The sequence below is a fragment of the Xiphias gladius genome, chromosome 16 (assembly GCF_016859285.1).
Source record: "Xiphias gladius isolate SHS-SW01 ecotype Sanya breed wild chromosome 16, ASM1685928v1, whole genome shotgun sequence".
Lineage (NCBI taxonomy): Eukaryota > Metazoa > Chordata > Actinopteri > Istiophoriformes > Xiphiidae > Xiphias > Xiphias gladius.
The window spans coordinates 24,897,370-24,915,556 of record NC_053415.1 but is presented as its reverse complement, the minus strand read 5'-3'; the positions used below and the strand labels follow the sequence as shown (position 1 = coordinate 24,915,556).

The following is an 18,187-nucleotide window of genomic DNA, read 5'->3' as shown; positions in this document are numbered from 1 at the left end:
GTTAAGGATCAGCAGCAGATTGTGTTTGAGGTGTATCACTGACAACGGACAGCAGAGGGAGACACCGGCAGTCTCGCAAGCTCTGTCTGAAGACTTTGACCATTTACTCAACATCCTTTTGAACATGACCTTGTTGTGGATAAACACTGGTTTTAGTCACCTCCCAGGCCTTTTTCACGGGAGTCAGCATTTAAAGAATAACAATTAGTTGAACAGAACAGAGAAGTTTAACGTGCAAGATAAGGATACTAATGTTGGCAAACTGATTAAGAAAAAGAAAAAAGAAAAAGATAAATACTGAAAATACAACTACAAATGCTCGCACACAAAAACTCAGAAATGAGATCTTCAGGATAAAAGAAGGTCAGCAGCTCCTGATTTTCCGGAGGAAATTTGAGGAGGGAATTAAATTGGTTTTGCTCCCTCTTGCATTATTCGTTGGCACCTGCCAGTTGCACCAGCTGTTCCTTAGTTCAAACTCAGCCTGGTTCCGATGTAAGTGTTTACTAATTGGAGTTTGATGTATCGCCACGTCAAAACATGTTGCCGCACACAAAGTACTTCTTGGGCACCAAATATATGCGTGTGTACGTAAAAGGACTCAGGGAACAAATGCCCCTTCCCTCGTTGTTACATACCCAGCGAGCTTCATGGGTCACACAAATACAAACATGAAGTGAACACAGGGACACACTTTGTCAAGAAGGAAAAAAACCTTTGGTTAAAGTCTCAGTATACCCGACTACAAGACGGCACAACACCACTGAAAAGATATGTCTCTGTGTCTCACAGCAGCTGTTATGGCAGCTTGTCACGCTACAGCGAGCTCCTGTTAACACAGCCGTTTGCTCTAGATTGGACTGTAGATGCAATGGATTTAAGAGTAGCTGGCGCAACACAGTCCTGGTTCATAAGGTTTGTGTACATCCGTTTTGTTTTGGCTGCCCGTTTGCATTTAAATTTGAAAGTGGGCCACATCCACTTCCTGTGTTTTACATTCAAAACACCCTGCAGATATAGGCGATTAATCCCATGACGTACCCCTAATGCACAGTCGCATTCCTAGATGCAATGAGCACCAACAATGCAGAAATCGTAATTCAGGTGGGAGAGCCAGCTTGGGTGGGTGGTGCGCAGTGACAGAAGTGGCACTTTTCTCCCACTCTGTCAGTCTGGAGGCCACGCGGCACGAATGCACCGCGAAACTCCAAGACCGCCGTGATCGCCTGAAAATTCAGAAATACGATAGCTTTTAGTGTGAGGCATCAGGACTAAATAAAACAGTTAAGATAAATTATGATCACTTCTCAAGTAAAAGAGGGAGGGACACCCACTTTCAGCGAAGTCCGCCTGTTTATCTTTCAGAATATGTCACGATAGCTGATCCCACTCACATGACCGTTTTTTCCCAGGTTATAATCTGACTCGTGCCAACTGGGCACAAAAAACAGGGCTGGGTGGCGGTGAAAAGAATACCGTAAGACAACGAGAACACTTTGCACAATATCGTGTATGATTGGATGACTGATTCCCCGAGAACTAAAGACTCAGATTCTATCGTAATACATCACTCATATGCCATATGTGCGGTAGGTTCAGTTACTGGTTGCTGTTATCGTTCCCCCTGTTCATGCTGGTTGAGAGGTGATCCCGACTCCGCAGTGAGAAATGGAGGAAGTAATAAACATCATCTTTTAACATGCATGTGCCGAGTGAGCATCTTGCATTAAAATGGGCTTGAAAAACTCTCAAGGATTGTTTAAAACAAGCATTGATAATCTACCTAATGCATAGCAAATGAGCCTTTTTTTATGGTTTTGCTGTTACATCTCGCATTAGAATGCACATTGAACAAATGTTGTTTCAGTCAGAGTTCTTCGTTTACATGTTTTTATTTTTTAGTGTTATTATTTGCTATTAAGCCCAAAATGAGGACAGTTTTCTTTGTGTTCAACTCTCAGATACAAAGGCAAAGAGCTGCTCATTTAGAAAGAAGGACATAAGCACTGGTGGGCAGGGCTTCCGACATCACAAGGCCTCTTCTGACGGACCGCAGGTCATAAGGGTATGGAAAATGTTGTGTTTGGCTTGTTAAAGGATTTTAAAATCTTAGAAACACATCACTATATATATCCACAGTTAAGCCACCAATTGTGAATTGTAAATTCATAAAAAAATTATTTATCATTAATTTATAATCAATGTATTTACCGATTACTTGTCTTGTCAGGCGAGGCTGCATCACGTGTTTCATTTTTTGCTTCCTCGCAGAGTTTGCATCATGTGTTATGTTTCATTTTTTGCTTCCTTGCAGAGTTTGCACCATGGGGTAATTTCTTACATCATATGTTTACTTTGGAACCTGGATGTTTTTCCTAACACCTCTGATTGGAATGATCCCTCCGAGATTAGAGTTTGCAATCATCTGACATTAATACAAGAAGGTGCGAATCCTTGATGAGAGCAATTCATAAGTGAGCCATTAACTAAATGAGGATGTTTGTTTTGTTAAGTTCTTGATCCGAACCCATTCTCACGGGCTCTGGACAGTCAGGTAGAAAGTGAGTGTATGCATGTGTGTGTGCGAGTGTGTGTGTGTGTGTGTGTGTGTGTGTGTGTGTGTGTGTGTGTGTGTGTGTGTGTGTGAGTGTGTGTGTGTGTGTGTGTGTGTGTGTGTGTGTGTGTGTGTGTGTGTGTGTGTGTGTGTGTGTGTGTGTGTGTGATTGTGTGTGTGTGTGTGAGTGTGTGCGCGCGCGTGTGTGTGTGTGTGTGTGTGTGAGTTTGTGTGTGTGTGTGTGTGTGTGTGTGTGTATGTGTCAAAGAGAGATAGATGGAGAGAGGAACATGTAGAATGATGCAGATTTTGTAAGTATAGCAAAACTTTTGGTCACAGCACAACAAGTGTGCTACTGCTATCTCTCTCTTGCTCTGTGTAGTCAGTACTTTCTCCATTGGACCGAGAATTCCCTCCTTTTTTTCAAAATAAAAGACCCGTCTGTGCCTTAGCAGTCCCCAGATTTGAATCCGGACGGGTCACGTGTCAGCCTGAGGTGATCCCATGAAAAGGCCCAGACTGACGGTTACTCTTTCTAACAGGAACAGCTCTCAGTGGCCGATACTGCGATCACAGAGAAGCCATGAATCTTTGGCTACGTGTTATGTTGTGTGTTCTATGTACTCGATGTGGGCAAACAGTTACCTGGAAAAGTTCACCAACTTACTTCACCATTTTTATTAAAAAGTGAAAAACCTGAAGCACTCGCAAGGCACAGTGCAGACGTGAAGCAAGAAATATGCTGTCAAAGACTTTTTGTGAAAAGTCTTGAAAAGTATCATAACTTTTTAAAATCTTGCAACACAAGATAATGTGTGTACAAGATAATACAATATTTTCTTTGATTTACAGTATATCACATGATATCAAATGGTTATCTTGGATCCATATCTAGTAAATAATTATGCTTTCAGGATAAAAAAAAAAAAAATATTTCAGGTCATGCGGCACTTTGTAGTGACACACAGATTCCAAGTTTATAAGTTGAGCTGCAGTATAGCTCTGGCATCCTCATGTGTCTTGAACTCCATCGAAGATCTCAGTTTTTTTTTTTTTTACTCAAAACAAATCTCCCAAACAAATTCTCTCTGGATATCAAAATTAATTCTGGAGAGTTCTCCAGTTTCATTAATTCAACAAATGTTTCTAGCTATCCAAGGTACTCCCACATTAGTAATGAATTAATTAGTAATTGGGTACTGCGTCCCAGTGACCACATCCCATACTGGTGCATTGGCACTGATATATTGAGAAGGCGGTGGTTGCAGTGTGGACAAGGAATCACCAGGATGCTACATACAAAGGGCATAACATTATATCATACTGTGATTGTGGCCAAAAAACGAGCAGCCTTCAGCAATGTTAAAGCGAAGCTCTACAAGTCAGTAGAGGTTCGACATTTGGTTGGATCCTCCTTTCTAGTATCCTGGCATAAGCTTTCTCAGAGAGGTTGAGCAGTGTGATACCCTGATAATGGTTGGTGGTGGTTTCCATTGGAGACACAACCCCCGTCTGCCAGTCCACAGGCATAGTCCCTGACCTCCATAAGCTACTGAGGAAAGAGGTCAGCCGAGTAGCCCAAATATGTGCACCTGAGGATGAATGTAATCCCCACCTGGTGTCGTGCTGCCGAGGAGCTTCTATCTACCTCAGAGACCTCTGCCAGGGATATGGTTCAATGTTCCCCCACGTTTTTCAGCTCTGCCTCCTCCACAGACGACATGTTGGTGGCCCAACAATATCCTCAGTCAGGGTCAGAAGTTCTCCTCCCCTACTATACAGAGCCTGAGCTATCGCTGATTCCCCTTCCTGTGTTATCTGAAGGTTTGCTAGAACTTCCTTAAAGCCAACCCAGTTTCTTTAGTCTTCCCAAACCCCTCCAAAAACTAAGTTTTTGCTTTGACAAACACCAAATCAGCAGCCCTTTCAGCATCCTGGTATATGTTCACTGTTTCAGAACCCCGCTGAGACAGGCTTCTTGGTCTATTTCACCGCTGCAGGGTTTCAGTTTTCCACCAAAACGGGCTTCAATGACCTTCTGACCACAACTCTGAGCAGCTGCCTCCACTATGAAGGTTCTGAAGATGTCACCAAAACTTCCCCGGCATGCAGGAAAGATTTCTCCCAAGTTGGAGTTAAAGACCTTGTTGACCGGGCCTCCCCCAGACGTTCCCAGTTAACCCTCGCCACACTTTTGGGTTTACCAGGTCTGGCTTGCATCTCTCCTAGTACCTGATCCAACTCAGCACCAAGTGGTGATCAGTAGACAATGCTGCTCCCCTCTTTCTGTGAGTGTCCAAGACATACGGGGGAAGATGTGATGATGCAACCGTAAAGTTGATCATCTTTGTGACCTATAGTGTTTTAGGTACACTTATGAATCACCCTATGCTTGGTCATGGTGTTTGTTATGGCCAATCCATGACTAGCACACAATTCCAACAACAAAACTCCAATCAGGTTCAGACTGAGCAGCCGATTCCTAAAATTCACCCCTGGTCCCACAGGTTTCGTTAGTATGCACACAAACCACCAGTGCCTCTCACCCTGGACAATTTGGAAAATGATAGTCCAGCCTCTTTCCAGAAGTTCTGTTCTTTGCTTAGAGGTGAACCAGCTATATCTAGCTTTTACAACCTAAGTTTTGCCTCCTGCATTAGCTCTGGTTCCTTCCCCAATAAAGAGGTGACGTTCCAATTCACTACACAGTTTTATGATGTCCGCACACCTAGGTCCCCCGCTTGCTCTGTCGGCCACACAACCCTATTCCTTGCCTATGCCTGCAGGTGGTGGGACGTTCATGTCACGATTTCAGGCTTTGCCTTACTGGGCCCCATGGGTCAAGGCTCAGCCATCAGGTGCTTGGCTAAAAACTCCTATTCCAAGTCTGTCTCCAGGAGTGTGCCCCGATCTCCCTATTCCAAGTAAGGTACTGCAGCTCCAGTACTGCTGTTCTATTGAGGGTCTTTCCATTGATCTTTGTCTGCCCCCCTGGGGCACGCACCGGGGCAGCTTGCAGCCAAGTGTAAAGCAGTCAGGATAAGAGTCAGCACCTGCAGGTCAGAGGTCATGGTTCTCTGCCAGAAAACAGTGGATTTTCCCCTTCAGGTTGGGAGTGAATCACTGCCCCAGGTGATGGAGCATGAGTGTGAGACTGACAGGCTGATTGGTGTGGTGTCAACAATAATTAAGGCGTTGCACTGGACCGTTGAAGGTGAAGAGGAAGCTGTGCTTGAAAGCGATCTACATTCCACCCTTACCTATAGTCACAAACTATAACTTTGGGTAGTGACTGAAAGAATGAGATCATGGATAAAAGCAGAAATCAGTGTTCTCCGTAGGCTGGCTGGGCTCACCCTTAGTCCTCCAGCTGAAGTGGTTCGGACCTCTGATAAAGGTGCCTCGTAAGTGTCTCCAACTAGAAGGAGATCCCGAGGTGGACCCAGAATTGGCTGGAGGTATTTTATATCTAATGTGGTATGGAAATGCCATGGGATCCCCAAGGAGGAGCTGAAGACGTTTATGGGGACCTTTGTAACCCGTAGTGGCAGAAAATGGATGGATGGATTGATGGACACTTGCTCATTTAACTAGCTCTTGTTAGATGGTATGGTGTTTTTCAAATAAAAATATTAAATTAAAACATACATTAACTTTGGAAGATATCAAGTTGATTTGACTAGCTCATACTGTCAAAAACTCACATTCTTTTGGCTGAACTGGTGAATGCATTTTTACAAATAACAAGGACTGCAGATTTTGCAGGGGATCTCTCCACCGCCAGTACTGTTTGGAGAATTCATCGCAGTTTTTACAAAAACACTTTAAATGGATAAATAAGGATATGGTTGGAAGATAATCAAGAATTCTAAAGTTTAGAGAAGATTGAAAGGAAAAAGGCGGCAGAGAAAGCGTCATAGTAGTAAATGCTGTTGGAAGACACAGAGGGAGGGAAAGGATGAAGATTGAGTGTGAGGAAGATGAGCACAGAGGACATTATACTTCAGTCTCTATGGAGAGAAAAACATCTGCAGAGGTGAGGCGGTGGGAGGAGTAGGCAGGGAGGAGAAAGATAAATCAGCTGTATGACAGAAGGGTTCGGTCACAAAGCTGCAAGAAATCAGTAGCTTCTCCTCCAATGATGGAGATCCTGGAAGAAACTGAGCTGTGCTTTCCACAACTCCTCAACACCTCCTGCAGGAAGCAAAAGCATCGTTTCTTTGAGGCCATGTTGATTTACATCCTGCTGTCCCTCATCTCTCTGCTCACTGTGTGTCTCAACCTGCTGGTCATCATTTCTATCTCCCACTTTAAGTAACCACATATTTCAATCATTTATAAAACTGGTAGATAAAGAGTAATATCAAGTTAATAGTTTGTGGTACATAAGATAGTAATTGCATGATCTCAGACTGCAAGAAAAAGAGTATTTTTAAATAATGTTTCTGGTAATTTCAGTCTCTGCTCTGTCTGCTTTTATTTGAATGATAATTCACAGTACAAACGGTGATAAATGTATTGCTGGTCTTTGTCTCTAGGCAGCTCCACACCCCCACCAACCTCCTCCTCCTCTCTCTGGCTGTCTCAGATTTCTTCGTGGGCCTCCTCATGTCCTTTCAAATTATGCTCATCGGCAGCTGCTGGCTCCTCGGTGACATCGTGTGTGTTCTGTATCAGTATCTGTCATATGTTACCACCTCTGCCTCAGGAGGAAACATGTTGATCATATCTGTGGACCGCTATGTGGCTATTTGTGATCCTCTTTGTTACCCCACCAGAATCACAAAGAAAAGAGTTCAAGTCTGTGTTTGTCTGTGTTGGATATTTTCTCTCTCTTTTGTCAGTGTGCAGATGAAGGATAACCTGAAACAACCCGGCAGGCATAACTCCTGCTTTGGAGAGTGTGTCATTGTCGTTAACTCCATTGCTGGACTAGCAGATCTTATTCTGACCTTCATTATTCCCATTTCTGTCATCATAGTTCTGTATCTGAGAGTGTTTGTGGTGGCTGTGTCCCAGGCTCGTGCCATGCGCTCTCACATTGCAGCCGTCACACTCCAGCGTTCAGTGAAAGTAACTGCCAAGAAATCTGAGATGAAAGCAGCCAGGACTCTTGGTGTCGTAGTGGTCGTGTTTCTAATATGTCTCTGCCCATATTTCTGCATCAATTTCACAGGCCAAAAGACCTTGTTCAATGCTTCATCCGTTGGCTTCGTAATATGTCTGTTCTATTTCAACTCCTGTGTCAACCCTGTCATCTATGCCTACTTTTACCCCTGGTTTAGAAAATCTGTTACGCTCATTGTTACACTGAGGATACTGCAGCCAGACTCCTGTGAGGCCAAAATGCTGTAGAGAGACACTGCTTGGTGTCTAAAATGAGACCCTTACCATGAACGGAAAGATGTACTTGGTCATGTTGCTGAGTAATTGAACATAACAAGGAAAACTCAATCTACTTAGGGTTTATTCATTTTCACTTATTTTGGCCAAAGCATTACCTCTGGGATTTAGTCTGGAAGTAAGGCTGCGGCATATTTGTTGTGTCTGCTGTGTACTCAATTTGAAAAGAAACAAAGAATGTAAAGTCCCATCTTCTACCTACAGTTTGAAGATGTAGGAAACAGACATTAGCAGACCCTTGGTAATGTATCTTCCCTGGTGACGCTGTGCCAGGTTTTCTAGTGCAGATATATTGAATGTTGTGGATACCCTCAAACACATCCGAAGCTAAAGTCAGTCAACTTTAACAGCGAACGGTAACCGCAGATCCTCATAGACAGGAGTACAAGCTAAGATAACACAGTATACTGGGTTTGAAAAGGACAGGATGAATTAAAGCAGACAGATTGGGACAATATGCCTTTTTATTAATGAATTAGAAATATGCTCAACTTTAAGAGCAGATTACTGAATTTGGATTTTTTGATTGTGAAACAATTAACTGTATGTAAAAAGGTGGCAATGTAATAAAAATGTTAACTCGACTTATATTGTGATAACAAAAAATTTGCAGCATACCAGCCAAATAAAGGCAGCTTCCTGGACTAGCAACATGCGAGATAAGCAGAAAAGTAAAACAAACAAAAGAAGGAGAGTAAAAAAGGGCCAACAAATCTCTGAGGGAATATAATTCTGTTTCATTACTTGTTAAGAATGCAAAGTTAGAGTCATCAATGGAACTTGCCTTGTTACCTCTTGGACCGGACCTGATCTATGAATCTGCTGTCCCATATAGCCTTAAAATTCGACAAATAATAATGTGAGCTCTGTGGATTAATGTGCAATAATGTTACTTGCTTTTTCCATTCTTTACCATGGACATTGGTCAGACTAACAGTGTCCTGGCTTTACAGGAAACAGCAATAAAAGGCATAAAAGAAAATGCTCCTCTTTTCTTTTGCCTAGCCTATATTTGTTTACATTTGGGAAGATTCAGCACCAAATTAGCTATTAGCTAACAGTTCCTTTTTGTCCTTATTGCTGTGTACTATTGGATGTACAGACAACTAAATTACAGAATTACTTTGATAGTTAAGAAATCTGAAAACCGGGCATTTCTCAGCCAAGTTATGCTTGTAATTATGAGCGCTCATCTCTTAATTATCAGAGAGTAAATCATAATTATGAAATAGTCTTTTGTGCAATGCAATGCACTTCCAGTGTTTACAACTCTGCTTGTACACAACTTCACTCTAGTCATATTGATGAGGACCGGAAGTCAGTTATTCCGATGGAGGGTGAACAATGGACCATGACAGACCAGGGTCCCCCTGCGGTCATCAGATCTACAAGCCATCTCATCACGGATCCTTTGGATTTTTCTAAACTCTGAGTTTAAACTGGAGCGTCATCAACATCCCTTTTTTTAAAAAAAAATTTTTTTTTACCATCTTCATCGAAGGGCTTTGCTTTAGATCAATATTGCTGTGTTACTTACATTACTGAGTCAGTTTACTTGACTTAATGACTCTGCTCTACTTGTGCCACTGTTACACTACATTTTAACATATCACTTATATTTACCTGCTTTTATCACAAAAGACAAAAACAATGCAAAACAAATGCAGGTTGATTCATTGTGCAAATATCCATTGATTGCCGCTTGTGGCCACAGTGGCGGCTCTTTATCAGATATTATATACTGTAGTCTATCTTAATCATTCTGAAACTGACCAAGTAGCCTAAAAGGGGAAATGATGCTTTAGGCCCTACGTGAGCTTTAGCATGGGGACCTGTTTGAAATTTCCAGGACCCAAAGATGAACAACTCCTGTGGACGCTAACGGGCAAACATGCGGTTAAGCCTGTGTGCGCTTTTTGTGTGCACCGTACACTCAAATTGAATAAATATCTTGAGCGAATACCTAATCTACTTTACCAAGAATAAAGTGGCAACCACAATCAAGAAAAGCTGAAATTGTCAGTGCAGAGGATGAAAAGAAATAAACAGAATAAGCCAAGTGGGAGGTAGAAGGAAGGAGATGATGAAGTAGAGCGGAGGGACTTCAGTCTCTGTTGGAAATAAAAACTTTCAGTTGTAGGTCAAGAGAGATGACGGGAGGAAATGGAGATGAGACACACATCCACTGTATAACAGAGAGCTTTGGTCAAAAAGCTGCCGGAGCTCAGCAGCTTCTCCCCACCTCTCTCTCTCGTGATGGCGACTCCAGAGGGAGCTGATCTCTGCTCTCCACGGCTCCTCAACAATTCCCGCAAGGAACCCGACCCTCAGTCTGGTGCCACGTTTGTTAGCATCCGGCCGTCCTTCGTCTCTCCGCTCACTGCAGCTTTCAACCTGCGCTCGTGATCTCGATCTCCCACTTCAGGCAGATACACTCACAGCTAAGATATTTTCTTAGTCGTAATTTACAAGAAGTCAAGTCCCTGGGGTGGCACTTTGATTTCACGTCTAGGCCCTTTAATGTGAATGTTCCAGTCAATAACGATTTTGTGTTTCAAAAATCCTAACTTGAAAATATTATGTATTCAACAAAATGTAAAGCAGGCACTCTACAATAAATTCTTAAACACAGGAATACCTTCACGTGTTTTAAGGATGTGACGGATGTGATTTCAAAACACCTCCTCCTTAATTTACATTGTTTTCAATGGGAAACTATTTATCCCTTTTTTTTTTTTTTTAAATTAGTGGTTTTTGTTGGTCATTACACAACTAACCTCACTTTAATGTTTTATATTTAAATTGTGAACAGCAAAATCAACCGTGTCACAGGTGTCTGGTTATACTTGAAGGTTAAAAGTGAATCTACCCCTTCCAGCCAGTCAGATTTAAGACTTTCCAGTGACCACGGTATAACTTTGAGTAACCGCACACCTGTGATGCAGGTGTTTGTGTGCAGTTCTAAGTGAATGTGAGAGTCTCAGCGTGTCCACACAGGAGGTGTAGCTTGAGCAGCAGGTTAGCAGCACCTTCCGTCCTCTGTCTGTGTCTGCACAAGATGCGTTCGAGCACAGTATCGAGTGTACGTCACCTGCATTTTGGCATCACACACAGTCAGTATTGTTTTGCATGTAAAATAGAAAAAAAAAAAACTACATTTGAAATGTAAAAATACCCTTTCGCTTGCATTCACACGAGTGAAACGTGAGTCGTTCGTCCTTCAAGGCCGACTGCATAAAGTTAAAGCTGCCACCGCAGAAGAGATTCCGGCCGGCTCCAACCGAAGCTTCCTCCAGGCAGTGCGGTACAGTTCATCCTGTGAGTTCATCCTCTCTCCGGGTCGGAGAGATTTGCTCTTTCCTCACACCTTCAGGTCTTCAGTTAAACTCTCATGACGCTGCAGCTGCGAAATTCACCTGTTAAATTTCTGCATGCCGCTAAGACCCTGTGGATCCGACCTGAAAGTAACGTACCTTGCGCTATTTTCCGCTGGAATTCTCTCATTTTTCTACAAATGACAATCATTGAAACGTGATCCCCTGAGAGTCTAGTCACCATATGTCCAGATGAGACAAGAGAGAAGCTTAAGGAGCAGCAGTGTGTGGCGCAACAAGTTGTTGTCGTGGACTTTTTTTCTCCCTGGGTTTCACCTCACAGGCTACATGCGGGCTGCCCTGCCTTATTGCCGAAGGTCGTCCGAAGGGAAGGTCTACAGACGCAACTCAGCGCTGAAAAAAAAAAGTACGTCACCGCCCCTGCCTGTAATTTTAGTTACAGTTGGTATTCTCCTAAAAAGACACTGGAATTCAACATCAGTCTAAAGTAAGGCAGTAAAGAACGGGGCTCTTTGTTGGGAAGATTTAAATATCAGTCTCTATCAATAAGCAACAAAAAATGATTCTAACTAGGGGCAGTGCATTAAAAATCCAGCCGAGCTCTTCGTATTTTTTATTGTTCTACTATTATTATTGAAAACAGTACCTGGTTTCATCATACTTTCTTATTCCCTACATTGATTTACGATTGATTTAAATACTACCATGTAAACCCACACACACCCACGCACGCGCGCACACACACACACACACACACACACACACACACACACTTCTGTCTTTCGCATACTTCAGTGCAGTTAAGGATATGTGATTTTGAAAACAATCAGTGAACCAAGTTTGATGAATCTTTGGTGACATGAAGTCAAGGCGTCTAGGTGCCCAGGGTGTATGTGTCTGTGTCTGTGTCTTGGGTCCCTTTCCTGAGCATATTGATCAGAAATTGAACTAGATAATCCATAAGTAATTCAAAAATAATCTGCCCAAAGGAATGGCATATGTATAATATTTATTCCAACTATTCTAACATTTAATGTTTGTAGGCTACTATGGTACAGGTGTTATTATGTTCAAGATGTGCTTTTAAACAGTCCATTTCCTCCTCTGCCCCGTACTTCCACAATGTGTCAACTGTGCATATTTGCAATACATGTAAATTTTACAAGCAGCATGATCCATACAAACTCAATGTTTTTTCTGGAAACAAATCATGTGTTATGTTTATTTATTAGTTTATTTACAATGTGTCTCAAGATTCAGTGGCTCCAGTCTATGCTATCTTGGCCTCACTGGAGCCTGGCTTCAGCACTTGAAGGGTAACAATGAGTTTAATAGATTTTCTAAACCAGGGATAGAAAAAGGCATAGATCACAGGGTTTAGACAGGAGTTGAAATAGAACAGACATATTACGAATGCGGCAGATGAAGCATTAAGTAACGTTTCCTGCTCTGTAAGTGCAACACAAAAATATGGGCAGAGACATAATAAAAACACAACTACGACAACACCAAGAGTCCTGGCTGCTTTCATCTCAGATTTCTTGGCAGTTACTTTCAATGAACGCCACAGTGCGACGGCTGCAACGTGAGAGCGCATGGCACGAGCCTGGGACACAGCCACCACAAAAACTCTCAGATACAGAACTATGATGACAGTGACAGGAGCAATAAAAGACAAAAACAGATCAGCGAGTCCGGCAACATACCCAATAACAACCACACACTCTCCGGAGCAGGAGTTATACCTGCCGGGTTGTCGGAAGTTATCCCTCAGCAACAAACTGTGACAGAGAGCAGAACATGTCCAACACAGACAAACACTGATCTGAGCTCTTTTCACAGTGACTTTGGTGGGGTAATGCAGAGGGTCACAAATGGCCACATAGCGGTCAACAGATATGAGCACCATGGTTCCTATCGAGGCAGAGGTAATGATGTAGTCAAAAACATAATACAGAACACACACGAGGTCACTGAGGAGCCAGCAGCCGTCTAAGAGCATAATTTGAAAGGACACGAGGAGGCCAACGAAGAAATCTGAGACAGACAGAGAGAGGAGGAGGACGTTGGTGGGGGTGTGGAGCTGCCTGTGGAGGGAGAGAGCAACATACATGCAGAATAAAGCCATGACTGAAACATAAAAACATTATTTAAAACATGGCAATTTTCTAAAATCTAGTCATTTTTATGATCTGTTCCATGGACCCTTTCTATCCGTACAGTTACCCGTGTTATAAACTGATCAAAGATGTGGTTACTTGAAGTGGGAGATGGAGATGATGACCAGCAGGTTGAGAGTCGCGGTGAGCAGACACATGGACGACAGAATGGTGTAATTGAGAATGGATACGGAGTGAGGAAGCAGGGTCTTCCTGCAGGAGGAGTTGAGGAGTTGTGGAAAGCAGAGTTCGGCATCTTCGAGGGTTGTCATCATCGGAAAGAGGAGGAGACACGGAGCTGCTGAGCTCCGTCAGATTTCTGCCTGAAGCTCTCTGTCACATAACTGATTTATCTCTCCACGCCCCCCCCCCCCCCCCTCCCTCTTCCCCTCTGGTGACAGTTTTCTTTCAGTAGCAGTGACCGAACCTCTCCCTTCTTTAATTACTTCTCCCATCTTCGTCTTCTTTCATCATCAGGCTTTTCCCTCTATTTCATCTCACCTTCCCCTAGTCTCCTGCCTTCTAAACACGCAACAGTGGTCACCATTGTTCTGTGCTGGTGGACAGCGAAGCACAACACAGCCGCTACTTTCTTTTTGGGACAGCCGTGACCAGGACATGAGGCTGGGAGAAGGAGCGCAGCTTTTGTTAAATAGTACACCCAGCTCACGATGTAAATGCCAAGGCCCATGCCTTTGCTCGCTGCCCAGGGGGCCACACCGGACCCTTACTTTCAGCTGAGTAGGCGGTGGGCCCACAAGGCAGCAGCCAGCGCCAGGTATTATACAGTAGATACCCATGGCTGTCTCCAGGTGAGGCCCCCGGTCCCCTTCTTCTGGGCAAGATAGCTCCGTCCTGAAGTTGCGATCTCGTAAGGGTTTCGGAATCACTGTCAGTCTGACCCATAAGCCGGGGCCCGGTTTGCCTTGGGCGACCCTACCAGGTTCAAAGGACGTGTGTGGGGAGAGAGGCTGCCCTGGCTTATCTTAGCAACTCCACCGGATGTGTAAGAAAAACAGGTTTTTAATCCTAAACACTCAATGTCTTTGACATGTCACCCCAAAGGCCTGACTGAAAATATTCTTATTTTCAAGTGTCATTGCATGGAAATAAATACAATTTAAATAAGTATAGGGAGAACACTGTTTATAAAAATAATCCTGCATGAGACAGCTAGTTTTATGAAACAGAGAGCAACATATATGATATGATATGAGATGATAATATTAGATACAATAGGATATGTGTATTTCTGTATAACTACTTCACCCTGCCAAAGCACAAGAACAAAGTAGGCAACGGTGAGTTGCTCTTACTTTGGTGTGTCACGTTGACTGAAACCAGTAACTGTGTGGATGTTTTTGACAAACTTTGACAAGTGTGAGTTTAATACATCGAGGATATACACTGACTTAACAGTTTGATAAAAAGCTAGTTGAGGTTTGATTTGCGTTGCTGAGAGGTGCGTCTGCTATTCTACCCCCCTTATGAATGTAAAGGAAATGACAAAACATTAGAAACACCCTTCAATGTAATGCAATCCAAAGCAACACCGCTGATCACGCCAGAGTTGCATTTGTTTGTTTTTGTTGCACATTTGGTCCTTAGATTTATATCTGCTGGTGTCTTATCCCTGATTATGCGTCCCCGTGGATGCTTCGTAGGCCGAGCTGGGCAAGAGCAACCCGATGCAAGCATGCCGCTTTTGCCAGCAGTCGGGACAGTGATACGAGACACAGTGGCCCAGAAGATTGGCCATGACCTGCTCTCCCCCAGGGCGGACATCCCAGTTGGTTGTGCTGGACTGGGTCTGTAAACTAGTTTTATACTATGCATCCCTTCTGTGCTTCTGTTGGCCTGTTGTAGACTTGGCCTTTTCGTTTTGCACCATTCGACTGAAACTGTGACGAATCTGGCATAATTCAATGGTTAAAGATTCCCTCAAAATGATACCTGCAGCAGGCAAGATAGGGAGGAGGGGCTTCATTTTGATAGAAAGAAAAAAAAGGTGTGGTAGGGCAGGACGGCCAAGTGGATGACGTGCAGAAAAGAGATAAATCAGCTGTATGACAGAAAGGTTCGGTCACAAGGCTGCTTCTGCTCCGATGATGGAGATCCTGGAAGAAACTCAGCTCTGCTTTCCACAACTCCTCAACACCTCCTGCAGGAAGCAAAAGAGCCCTCACACTGTGGCTGTTCTAATTTACGTCCTGCTGTCCGCCATCGCTCTTCTCACTGCAGCTCTCAACCTGCTGGTCCTCATCTCCATCTCCCACTTTAAGTAGCAAAAACATTTAATCCGTTTCTGAAAGGGATGGATGTACGGAAAGCGATGGTTCATGGCACAGAAAATAGAAAATTTCCGATCTGATGATGTGTTGATTCATAATTTTAAACACTGTTTTTGTTAAAGTTTTTCCTTTGGGTTATATCTGCTAAATAGGATCATGCTATTGCTTCTACCACTGTACAAACAATTATACATATGATGTTCCTCTTTCAACCCAGGAAGCTCCACACCCCCACCAACCTCCTCCTCCTCTCTCTGGCCGTCTCAGATTTCTCCGTGGGGCTCCTCATGACTTTTCAGATTCTCCTCGCAGACGGCTGCTGGCTTCTCAGTGACCACATGTGTGTTCTGTATGGCGTCTTAGACTACATCACCACCTCCGCCTCAGTAGGAACCATGGTTCTCATAGCTGTTGACCGCTATGTGGCCATTTGTGACCCCCTGCGCTACCCCACCAAAGTCACTGTGAGAGGAGTTACAATCTGTACTTGCCTTTGTTGGGTCTGTTCTGCTCTGTACAACAGTCTCATCCTGCAGGATAACTTCCGACAGCCCGGCAGGTATAACTCCTGCTCCGGAGAGTGTGTGGTTGTCATTAACTACATCGCAGGGGTTGCCGACCTTATTTTGACCTTTATTGCTCCTGTCGCTGTCATCATAGTTCTGTATCTGAGAGTGTTTGTGGTGGCTGTGTCCCAGGCTCGTGCCATGCGCTCTCACATTATGGCCGTCACATTTCAACGTTCGGGGACCGTGCTCGCTCAGAAATCTGAGATGAAGGCAGCCAGGATTCTCGGCGTTGTGGTAGTCGTGTTCCTGACATGCCATTGCCCATATTACTGTTCCTCTCTTGTGGGCCAGAACACTTTGTTTGATGTCACATCAGTGCCCTCAGAGATCTGGCTGTTCTATCTGAACTCCTGTCTAAACCCGGTGATCTATGCCTTTTGTTACCCCTGGTTTCTGAAATCTGTCAAGCTCATCGTTACATTTAAGATACTCCAGCCTGGCTCCTGTGAGGCCAACGTAATAAGGGGAGAGAATGTGTAGTCGATGACATGACACCTTTTCCGTGGAGACGGAACGAAGGCTGGACAAATATAAAATATGTTTTGTGGCTTTCACAGCTTTGAGGACATTTTAGGTGTCTATTAATGTAAATTATTTGTCAACAATTCTGTGAAGCCATGTGTTTATATTATTACATCTGTGTTTTTCTATATTGTCATTTACTTTCTGTTCATACATGGAACTCCACTTATGGGTGTTTCACGGGGGAAATGACAGCAGTTAACAAACACATGAAAAAACACGAATGTCTACTTACAACTGCATTATAGTGAGTGGCAATGTATGTCACTCTTAATGACAACATAACATTAATAATGAGTAGTTTATACGATGGCATTTATTTAAGTCGCTATCAGCAAAGTATACTGTAAACATAACTAATAACTAAAGAACACACAGTCTGATAATTAATTGTTGAACTGTTTAGCCAGCTTGTTTATAGAAACTTATATCTGCTTACAACTACATTATAATGTGTTCTAAGGCATTTGTGAGATGTTTTTAGACACTGCTTATAAATGCTGAACATGGTGATTTAAACTAAAGTGTTGCCTTTTAACTTTGATCCTACTAACTATTCAACTAACAGCAACGAATCAGCTAAAGCTCACACACACAAACACAAAGAAACAGGTAAATTAAAAAAAACAAAAAGGAAAAAACAGATGAGTTTATAGGAAACAGCTCGACAAGGTGGATTAACTGTTGTGTGACCTGTCAGTGGATGAAATAGCGAAGGAGGTTTGCGGTATTAAAGATCAGTAGTGCGAAGATGACGTTACCCTGACATCCTGTAAAAAAAGCAGTGTAGTTTAACAAGGAATACAGACAAAAAAGACAAGAATACTAAAGTTGAGAAAATTCATAACATGCATAGGAATGTGGTTAGTGCTGAATGCAGGGTTATATAAAGCATGGACAGCCTACAGAAAGAAATGTAGTGGAGAGTTGATGAGTCTAAAGGTCTAAAAACCCAAAGCTTTAATGGACGATGCTGGATTTAGTTACGGTAACACATTGTCCAATGCTGCCCAAAGACTTTCACGAGCATTTTAAAAGATTGTCTGACGTTTTTTTTAAGCTGACCACACATTTTTGACAGTACATGCTAGTTTTACTAAACACGAGCGCAGCTAATTCTAAAACTAAAATCAGTAAAAGCAGCAGGAATCTACTGAGGCTTGAATGATTATATTAAAATCACTGCAGTTTTTATGCCCCCGTATGTCTGTTTGTGTGACAAAATTCTGGACTCGGCTGTTATCCCTGAAGACTGGGTGCTTAGAAAGGTGACACTGGGCACTGCAACAATTACAGAGGCATCGCGCGTATGAGTTGTCTGGGTAAACTGTTCACGAATGTGTTGAATGCAAGG

General features: G+C 43.1%; 3 protein-coding genes across 3 annotated transcripts; 2 read left to right on the top strand and 1 right to left on the bottom strand.

Moving 5' to 3' along the window:
- The first annotated feature begins 6,692 nt into the window (after positions 1-6,692).
- On the top strand, positions 6,693-7,909 carry LOC120801586 (trace amine-associated receptor 13c-like). Its single transcript, XM_040148734.1, has 2 exons — positions 6,693-6,868; positions 7,093-7,909. Exons 1-2 carry the CDS (start codon positions 6,693-6,695, stop codon positions 7,907-7,909), a joined length of 993 nt encoding a protein of 330 aa, XP_040004668.1.
- Positions 7,910-12,562: 4,653 nt separating this feature from the next.
- Positions 12,563-13,726, bottom strand: LOC120801693 (trace amine-associated receptor 13c-like). Its single transcript, XM_040148869.1, has 2 exons — positions 13,551-13,726; positions 12,563-13,379 (listed from the first exon to the last, which is right to left on the bottom strand). The coding sequence occupies exons 1-2, from the start codon at positions 13,724-13,726 to the stop codon at positions 12,563-12,565; spliced, it is 993 nt and encodes a 330-aa protein (XP_040004803.1).
- Positions 13,727-15,556: 1,830 nt separating this feature from the next.
- Positions 15,557-16,791, top strand: LOC120801692 (trace amine-associated receptor 13c-like). The gene is made up of 2 exons (XM_040148868.1): positions 15,557-15,732; positions 15,960-16,791. Exons 1-2 carry the CDS (start codon positions 15,557-15,559, stop codon positions 16,789-16,791), a joined length of 1,008 nt encoding a protein of 335 aa, XP_040004802.1.
- Positions 16,792-18,187: the final 1,396 nt, after the last annotated feature.